The sequence below is a fragment of the Sardina pilchardus genome, chromosome 22 (assembly GCF_963854185.1).
Source record: "Sardina pilchardus chromosome 22, fSarPil1.1, whole genome shotgun sequence".
In the NCBI taxonomy this organism is placed as follows: Eukaryota; Metazoa; Chordata; class Actinopteri; order Clupeiformes; family Clupeidae; genus Sardina; species Sardina pilchardus.
Genome location: NC_085015.1, coordinates 3,010,014 through 3,020,013, shown reverse-complemented (window position 1 = coordinate 3,020,013; position 10,000 = coordinate 3,010,014). Strand labels below are relative to the sequence as shown.

The 10,000-nt window shown below is 50.1% G+C and overlaps 2 protein-coding genes across 2 annotated transcripts in view; one reads left to right on the top strand and one right to left on the bottom strand.

Annotated features, from left to right (window-relative positions):
• Nucleotides 1-4,190, top strand: part of arhgdia (Rho GDP dissociation inhibitor (GDI) alpha) — a 28,685-nt gene extending 24,495 nt beyond the window's left edge. Inside the window, exons 4-6 of the mRNA XM_062525989.1 lie at nt 536-612; nt 886-949; nt 1,345-4,190. Coding sequence (XP_062381973.1) covers nt 536-612; nt 886-949; nt 1,345-1,544 — 341 coding nt within the window. The 3' untranslated portion in view covers nt 1,545-4,190. The remainder of the gene's footprint in view (nt 1-535; nt 613-885; nt 950-1,344) is intronic.
• A 3,037-nt stretch (nt 4,191-7,227) lies between these two features.
• Nucleotides 7,228-10,000, bottom strand: part of cdr2l (cerebellar degeneration-related protein 2-like) — a 17,448-nt gene continuing 14,675 nt past the window's right edge. The window contains exons 5-7 of the mRNA XM_062526892.1: nt 9,135-9,372; nt 7,502-7,998; nt 7,228-7,435 (exon numbers count right to left, since the gene is read on the bottom strand). Coding sequence (XP_062382876.1) covers nt 7,228-7,435; nt 7,502-7,998; nt 9,135-9,372 — 943 coding nt within the window. The remainder of the gene's footprint in view (nt 7,436-7,501; nt 7,999-9,134; nt 9,373-10,000) is intronic.

Below are 10,000 nucleotides of genomic sequence, written 5' to 3'. Positions count from 1 at the left end.
ACAACACACACATTCGCACGCAACATACACTGCACCAAACAATACAAACTGCACTTAAGGGTCACTCACGGAAGTACGCCAATTGAGACGGTGTTGGAGTTCTTTTAACTCTGCAAAGGAGTGTGTGAGTTCTTTTTCTTTTTTAAGCCTCTGACGCAGTGTGTGTGTCCCACACGATCAGTGTGGTGCTGTAACCTCACACTGCTAGAGCGTTTGCTGATGACTAGTAGTTTGGTCTTTTTGGTCTTTTATTCTCAGAAAACCACATCAAAGCAACAACATGCTTCCAAAATCAGAATGTTTTTAGAAAGTTCGACACAGACGCGCACACACACACACACACACGGGGTCAAATACGGACATAGTTAAGAGCACCAAATCCCTATGAGATACACACGCACACACACACGCGCACACACACACCACCTGCTGGTCAAGCCATTCTCTCCTCCTTGTGCTTTCTGTCTATGCATTGCTGTAGTAATCTACTAGTTTCAGCTGACTGTGTGTGTGTGTGTGTGTCTCTCTCTCTCAGGTGACCTGGACGTCATCAAGAAGCAGGCGTTTATTCTGAAGGAAGGCGTGGAATACAGAATAAAGATCAGCTTCAAGGTGACGCCATCCTCTCTCCGTCAAGTAATCACGTCCATACAGATGGGCAAAATATGTGTGTGTGTGTGTGTTTTAACCAGTTTGTGGTGTGACAGACACAGACACAGACACAGACACAGACACAGACACAGACACAGACACAGACACAGACACAGACACAGACACAGACACAGACACAGACACAGACACAGACACAGACACAGACACAGACACAGACACAGACACAGACACAGACACAGACACAGTATTGATGACTGTGTGTTCTCTCTGCAGGTGAATAAGGATATCGTGTCGGGGTTGAAGTACGTCCAGGCCACCTACAGGAAAGGAGTGAAAGGTCAGTTGGCTCTTCTAGTGGCCACACACACACACACACACACACACACACACACACACACACACACAATCCCTCACCAGGTTATTGGTTTTAACTTGCTGTGTGTGTGCGTTACTGAAGAAATTACCTCTTTTCTTTGTCTCACGTATTTTGTCGTCTTTGATAGATGTGCAAATTATGTGTCCGAAATAAACGGAGTGTGTGTGTGTGTGTGTGTGTGTGTGTGTGTGTTACTGAAAATGACCTTATATTTATTTGTTTGTGTGTGTGTGTGAAATTACTGCTTTTCTTTGTCTCACGTATTTTGTTGTCTTTGATCGATATGCAAGTTATGTGTCCGAAATAAACTGACTGTGTGTGTGTGTGTGTGTGCGCGTGTGTGTGTGTGTGTGTAGTGGATAAGTCGGACTACATGGTGGGCAGCTACGGTCCGCGGGCGACGGAGTACGAGTTCCTGACGCCTCTGGAGGAGGCTCCCAAGGGCATGATCGCCCGCGGCACCTACAACATCAAGAGCAAGTTCACCGACGACGACAAGAACGACCACCTGTCCTGGGAGTGGAACCTCAACATCAAGAAGGAGTGGAAGGACTAAACTCTTCCTCCTCCTCCTCCTCCTCCTCCCTCTCTCCTTCCCTCTGCAAACCATCCCTCTGTCTTTCCTTCTTGTGTGAGATGATGCCCCTCCCCCCAATCATTGTGTCTGTCGTCATCATGAACGCATTTCTGGTTTCCTTGGTGATGGCTAAGAAACGCGCCTCGTGTTTCCACCCTCCGTCCAAGTGTCCATATCGTCAATCAACACCCCCCTCACCCCCCCCCCCCCCCCCCCCCCCCCCGTTTTCTTCCACTGCTTCTTTATATTGTTCCCAAGCAGGCCCCCCCTCCCCCGATTCTAGAGGATTTTTTCATAAATCTATATGTGAAGACAAACAAAAACGTGCACAATCCCGATGTGTTGTGTTTTGGTTTGTTTGTGTGTAAAAGGTGAAAATATGCTCGTGTTAAATGGATGCTTCTGAGGTTGGTGTAACTAGTGGTCTTCATCCCTCGTCTCCCAGATCTGTCTCCACGGCGACCGACCCATCCTCTTCCCTCCCCGACCCCAAAACATTCCTCTTTGGCCTCTTTAGAATTTTTCCATTTTTTTCTTTTTCATTTTTTTTTTTTTTTTTACCATGATTTGCCTTTTTTTGTTAAGTTGATCTGGCGTTGGTGCTGCTGATTGTGTTATGTTATCGTCGTCGTACATTCCCCCCAATGCTGTACCAGTCCCCACCCACACACATGCACACACACACACACACACACACACGCACACACGCAGTGATAGACTTCCCTTGGCCTCAAGACCACCCCTTAGCAAATGATACACATCTCATCAGACCAGCTGTCTGGGGAAACTTCTAGAACATCTGTCTCTCATTCCCTGTTCTGTGTGTGTGTGTGTGTGTGTGTTCTGAGTCGTGAGCAGCTTTGTGTAGCGCCGCTCTTCATTCCGTGTCCTGTTTCGTGTGTTGTCCCTTCTCCACGTGTGTGTGTGTGTGTGTGTGTGTGTGTGTGTTGTCCCTTCTCCACGTGTGTGTGTGTGTGTGTGTGTGTGTGTGTGTGTGTGTTGTCCCTTCTCCACGTGGCCTTAAAAGCGGGAGACCCGCCCAACGAGCGGCCAGCAATCGGCCGTCTCTGCCTTCCGATCTCCACGACGACGATCAGTCTGACGGACGACCAGTCACGCGGCGCCGCCTCCTCTCAGGCGGTTCCGTCATCACGGTTCTATGCGAGTGTTCTAAGACTCCTGTTTCCGTTCCTTGGAATTTGCGTTGGAACACCCGTCATCTGTCTCTGTCTAACCCTTCCACCGTGTGTGTGTGTGTGTGTGTGTGTGTGTGTGTGTGTGTGTGTGTGTGTGTGTGTGTGTGTGTGTGTGTGTGTGTGTGTGTGTGCGCGTGTTGGAACACCCGTCATCTGTCTGTCTAACCCTTCCAGCGGGACCTCTCCATCTCTTCCAGAGTGTGTGTGTGTGTGTGTGTGTGTGTGTGTGTGTGTGTGTGTGTGTGTGGTGCAGTATTGCCCTCTGGTGGTGACTGTGCTGCACTGCACCCTGTGTCAGCTTGATGGAGTGAATGAGAGGCCTGTGTGTGTGTGTGTGTGTGAAGGCCAGTAGGGATACAGGAGTCCAGCGCTACCGTCGCCACCCGTTTCACACTGCTGCCGTGGCGACGGATTTGATTGACACTCCACCAATCATGAGCCCGACGCCGCTAAACGCACGCCTAATTTTAAAGCTGTTTTGATGTGGACGGGTTTATTGATGGATGTACAGATTGATTGATTGATTGATTGACTAATTGAGTAATTGATTGATTGAGTGATTGATTTTGTTTACCCTTTCCGCTCCTGGCACTTCAACCCAACGCCCTTTCAGCCTTCTGGCACGTCATGTGGCACTAACTACATCCCACCACTAGGGGGAGCCACTCAGACAAGGACGCTTGAGCTCATCAGGCAGGGAAAACACACACACTCTCCACTAATAACACACCTCATATGACATGTCACACAAGGGCTGCAACTAACACACACACACACACACACACACACACACACACACACACACACACACACACACACACACACACACACACACACGCCTCAGGAACATGTCTGTGCTACAACACACTTGGGAGGTCATTGTTACCTCGATGTCATCAGAAAGGAACTTCCTACAAGAGCTGCTGAGCTTTTTCCACATGATGTGCTCGATCAACAAACCTATTGGGAGAGAGAGAGAGTGAGTGTGTGTGTGTGTGTGTGTGTGGACTCCTTGACACCCTAGTCTTACCTGTTAAATCAGTCCTCGACTCGTCTCCTCTAGATGTCGATTGGACGATGTGATGACCCTCTGGTTCCAGCCCACGAGACTCGGCCACAGTGTGTGTGTGTGTGTGTGTGTGTGTGTGTGTGTGTGTGTGTGTGTGTGTGTGTGTGTCAGTCCTCCAGAGTGTGTGTGTGTGTGTCAGTCCTCCAGAGTGTGTGTGTGTGCGAGAGTCCTGTCTGGTTGACTCCACTGTCCTCTCCATCTTCTTAGGGCATCTGTCATATCTTTAAAGGGGTTCTTGTCATATCTTTTAAAGGGTTTCTTGTCATATCTTTTAAAGGGTTTCTTTGTCATTTTTCTCACATCCATCACAGTTGGAGATTACTGTACGCCTGTGTCAACATTAAAAGTGTTCAGAAGAAACATCTGTGTGTGTGTGTGTGTGTTTTATCCAGTTTACAAGAGTGATATCCGTTTCGTTTCATGGAAGCATCCTGTCAGAGAATGTCTAACAAGAGATCCTGCTCATGAAAGAAAATGTCATGTGAAAGGGAAAATTGGATCAATGATGTCATGTCAGACTGGGCCAAAACTTACCGATGAAGGTAATTTATTAACAACATAAGGTATTAAGATGTGTATTATGACAGCTAACCTCTGCAACAGCCGCCTATGGAACCAAGGGGCTAATTTCTTAGCAGCCAGCCACGCAGTAATGGCGTCGCTGTGTTGTTTCGCTGGATTAGTGTATAGCCAAATGACTCTACGCTTGGATAGTCCTTCAACCAATCAGACCAACGATCCGGGTGCGCCAGGTGGATAAGCCCGTTTGTGATTGGACCCCGCAATTAGATATTTATTAGACATTTTTACCCAAAGCACCTTACAAAATGACATGATGCAATGTCAGTAAAGAAATCCCATGATAATCAGACTGCACAAGAAAGAGTCTGTAACCTGTTCAGAGGACAAAACAAGCTGAGAGGGTTTGCCAGTGAGTGAAGTTTAATAATAATGCCACAGCGCACACACAGCATCGCAGGTATCACCTGAACAGGTACAGGTACAGGTACTGCATCACCTGAACAAAGGTAATGGTTTCACCTGAACATAGGTAATGGTATCACCTGAACAAAGGTAAAGGTCTCACCTGAACAGGTGAAGGTATCACCTGAACATAGGTAATGGTATCACCTGAACAAAGGTAAAGGTCTCACCTGAACAGGTATAGGTGAGGATTTAATGGATATGGGGCGCTTGGATTCCCCCCTGACTGCAGGAGTAGGTTATAAGGGCTGTGTCTGAAGCATAAGTACACAGAAAAGTTACGTCAGAATAGACTGTCCGAAAGTCAAGCGCTCTCACTAGATGGGTACTTTGTTTGGCGTGATTACAAGTGTGCATCGATGCATCTTTTTTGGCCTCAGATATCCCATAATCCATTGCGCAGTGCAGGTCAAGCTCCACACGTCATGCAAATCGGCAACACACCCCCCTCCCCGAGTCAGGTGACGCCGACTAGTTTGTGCTGTCCAAATGTTGGTAGGGACGCATACTGAGGAGCAAGCTAACTGAGACGCTACTGGAAAGAAGGTACCATCAGCGTGCGCGCTTGACTTTTGGACACGGCCAGTATCACCTGAACAGGTAATGGTATCAGAGAGTAGGTTGGAACGAGCCCAAGGTACCTTGAAAATGCACAAACACGTGTATTCTAAATACCTTTGGACAGGTGATCTCCGCTTTAGTTACCTGCAAGTGATATAAATTCATCTGAAGTACCTGTGGACAGGTAATCAATCTGTCTGATGTGGGTGGGGGTTGCCTAGGTAGCGGATTACCTGAGTTCAGGCGACAAAGAAGTGTAGAGTACCTGCGTTGAGTCCTCTCGTGTCCAGTGTTAGCACAGGTGAGATTTAGCCCAGGTAGCGTTCAGGTGGTACACTGAGGTGATCAGCAGGTGCAGACCTCATACACACGACTCAAATGCATCATCATCATCATCATCATCATCATCATCACTTCAGAGGCCCTGAGGGCAATCGAGGTACCTTAAGACAACAGAGGAGGATCCATAGCCCCGACTGGTCGATGGGGTTGACCCGGCACGCACCCACAGAGAAGATGACCCATGAACCAAAGATCTCTGCTCTCCACTGCAGGGGTACGCAGGCAAGAGGCTAACGCCTGTTAGCGCATGGGGTACACAGGCAAGAGGCTAACGCCTGTTAGCGCATCCACCACTGGGGTACGCAGGCAAGAGGCTAATGCCTGTTAGCGCATCCACCACTGGGGTACGCAGGCAAGAGGCTAATGCCTGTTAGCGCATCCACCACTGTGGTATACAGGCAAGAGCTAATGCCTTTTAGCATTAGCCTCTCCACTGCAGGCAAAAGGCTGTTAGCGCTAACCTCTCCAACACTGGGGTATACAGGCAAGAGGCTAACGCCTGTTAGCACTAGGCTAGGCTAATTACAGTCGAAGACAATAGAAATCATTCCCCATGACATCGACATCTGATAAACATCCAAGAGAACGTTAAGAGAACATTTGATAAGGCTAAATCAATACACACAGTGATCAAAATAAAATGATGATTTTAAAAACGCTAATAGTAAAACAGTTTTAGTAGAGCAAGAGAGGAAGATGGAGTCACGTGCGGGCCTTCCTGGCCTTGGCTGGAGTTTTGGATGTGACGTGTGTGTGTGTGTGTGTGTGTGTCTGCTAGTGTACAAATGCCAGCCTAGTGTACAACTTGCCAGCTTGGCCCTGGCTGTAGAGTTGTGTGTGTGTGAATGTGTGTGTGTGTGTGTGTGTGTGTGTGTGTGTATGTATGTGTGTGTGTGTGTGTGTGTGTATGTATGTGTGTGTGTGTGTGTGTGTGTGTGTGTGTGTGTGTGTGTGTGTGTGTGTGTGTGTGCTAGTGTTTGAGTTCCTTGCTGGCCTTGGCGGTGCTGTTGCATACAAGCTGTAGGCCTACTGCATGTGAGGTGTGTATGTGTGTATTTGTAGTGTGTGTGTATGTGCAATACATGTGTGTATTTGTAGTGCGTGTATAATATGTGTGTTACTTGCACTTGCGTGGTAGTTTTGGACAAGAACTGTACTGTACTGCATGTCTGGTGTATGTGTGAGGTGTGTGCGTGTGTGTGTGTGTGTTTGAAGTGTGTTGATGTGCATGTGTGTGTGTATATGTGTGTGTGTGTGTGTGTATATGTTTGTGTGTGTGTGTGTTTATGTGTATGTTTGAGGTGTGTTTATGTGTGTGTGTGTGTGTGCGTGTGTGTTTGAGGTGTATTTGTGTGTGTGTGTGTGTGTGTGTGTGTGCGTGTGTGTTTGAGGTGTGTTTATGTGTGTGTGTGTGTGTGTGTGTGTGTGTGTGTGTGTGTGTGTTTGAGGTGTATGTGTGTGTGTTTGAGGTGTGTGTGTGTGTATGTGTGTGTGTGTGCTAGCATCGGGGTCACTTGCTAGCCTTGCGTCCCTTGCCGCTGCCGCTGCTGCTGGCGGTGGTGTTGAGGTCACTCTTGGTCTTCTGCAGGCGGGAGAAGATCTCCTTGAACAGCGTCTTGTACTCGGGCGTGTTCTGGCCCAGACGCTTGTCCACCGCCTCCACCTGCCGGCTGATGCCCTCCAGGGCCTCGGGGGTGGACGGGGTGTGGGGGGGGGGGCTGGGGGGGTGGGGGGGGGGCCGGGGCAGCTGGGCCTGCGGAGGGGGGGGGTCGTCGGGGCAGCACTCGCGCAGGGAGGGGTCTCGTGAGACGGGCCGCGAGGTCTGGACCTCGGCGTGGCGCAGGCTCTCCTCGTGGCGGCGGCACTTGCCCAGCAGCTCCTCGTACTTCTCGAGCAGCGCGTGGTACTGCTCGTCCACCTCGCGCAGGATGGACATGCCTCGCTTGCGCACGCCGTTAGCGTGGAGCGCGTAGCTGCCCTGCCGTCGCCCGCAGGCGTCCCGCGCCGAGATGGCGTTCAGCGCCGTGTCGCTGCAGCTCTTGCGCACCGGGACGCTCCCGCCACCGGACGAGTCCGATCCCTCGCCCTGACCGCCCTGACCGCCGCCGCCTCCTGCCGCCGTCGCCGTGGAGATGGCGTCTTCGGGCGTGTCCGTCTCGGGGGCGGAGTTGAGCAGGGTGTGTTCCAGCGGCTCCTCCTCCATGCTGCTTCCTGATAGGCCCAGCAGGCAGAGGCGGGACTTACGCAACTGCTGCATCTCCTGAAGCTCCGCCTCTAACTCCTGAGAGAGAGAGAGAGAGAGAGGAGGGAAGGAGAGAGGGAACGAAGATAAAAAAACGAAAAGAGATCAAGTGAGAAAATGGAAAAAATAGAAGAGAAGAGTGGAAAAGAAGAGATAAGAGAGATGCAGAGAGAATTCAAAGAGACAGGTGAGAAAGAGTTACAGGTGAGACTGAGTTACAGGTGAGACTGAGATACAGATGTGAAAGTGAGAATGAGTTACAGGTGAGACTGAGTTACTTACAGGTGAGACTGAGTTACAGGTGAGAAAGAGATACAGGTGAGACTGAGTTACAGGTGAGACTGAGTTACTTACAGGTGAGACTGAGATACAGGTGAGAAAGAGATACAGTTGAGACTGAGTTACAGATGTGAAAGTGAGAATGAGTTACAGGTGAGACTGAGACACAGGAGATACTGAGACACAGGTGAGACAGATACAGGTGAGATTGAGTTACAGGTGAGACTGAGACACAGGTGAGACAGTGTGTGTGTGTGTTAGTGCTTGTGAGTGTGTGTTAGTGCTCGTGTGTGTGTTAGTGCTTGTGTGTGTGTGTGTGTTAGTGCTCGTGTGTGTGTGTGTGTGTGTGCTGTCTGCTGACCTGTACGCGTAGTGCGCACCCCTCGGCCCCTAGGAGTGTGTGTGTGTGTGTGTGTGTGTGTGTGTTAGTGCTGACCTGTACGCGTAGTGCGCACCCCTCGGCCCCTAGGAGTGTGTGTGTGTGTGTGTGTGTGTGTGTGTGTGTGTGTGCTGTCTGCTGACCTGTACGCGTAGTGCGCACCCCTCGGCCCCTAGGAGTGTGTGTGTGTGTGTGTGTGTGTGTGTGTTAGTGCTGACCTGTACGCGTAGTGCGCACCCCTCGGCCCCTAGGAGTGTGTGTGTGTGTGTGTGTGTGTGTGTGTGTGTGTGTGCTGTCTGCTGACCTGTACGCGTAGTGCGCACCCCTCGGCCCCTAGGAGTGTGTGTGTGTGTGTGTGTGTGTGTGTGTGTGTGTGTGTGTGTGTGTGCTGACCTGTACGCGTAGCGCGCACCCCTCGGCCCCTAGGAGTGTGTGTGTGTGTGTGTGTGTGTGTGTGCTGTGTGTGTGTGTGTGTGTGTGTGTGTGTGTGTGTGTGTGTGTGTGTGTGTGTGCTGACCTGTACGCGTAGCGCGCACCCCTCGGCCCCTAGGAGGCGCTGCTCCAGCCTCTGGAACTCCTGCAGCACTGCGGAACACTCTTGCTCCGCCCCCTCGCGCCGCCCTCGCTCCCCCCCCAGCAGCGCCCGCAGAGACGCCACCGTGCCGCGCAGCCGCTCGTTCTCCTGCTCCAGCGGCCGCCGCTCACACACCAGGTCCACGCTGCCCGCCGGAGCCACCAGGAACCCGTCCTCGTACCTGGAGCAGAGAGAGAGGAAGAATCAGAACCAGAACTAAGAACCAGAATTAAGAACTAAGAACCAGAACTAAGGACCAGAATTAAGAACTAAGAACCACAACTAAGAACCAGAATTAAGAACTAAGAACCAGAACTAAGAACCAGAATTAAGAACTAAGAACCAGAACTAAGGACCAGAATTAAGAACTAAGAACCACAACTAAGAACCAGAATTAAGAACTAAGGACCAGAACTAAGAACCAGAACTAAGAACCAGAATTAAGAACTAAGAACCAGAACTAAGGACCAGAATTAAGAACTAAGAACCACAACTAAGAACCAGAATTAAGAACTAAGGACCAGAACTAAGAACCAGAACTAAGAACCAGAATTAAGAACTAAGAACCAGAACTAAGGACCAGAATTAAGAACCAGAGCTGAGAACCAGAATGTCAGACCCACAAATCTGAGAATCTGTCCCAGGTAATCATAAGTGGACGGTCTTGTGTGTGTGTGTGTGTGTGTGTGTGTGTGTGTGTACCTGGGGGCGGTACACAGCTCCTTGAGGCAGGGGAAGGAGTGGACGGTCTTGTGTGTGTGTGTGTGTGTGTGTGTGTGTGTGTGTGTGTGTGTGTGTGTGTGTGTGTG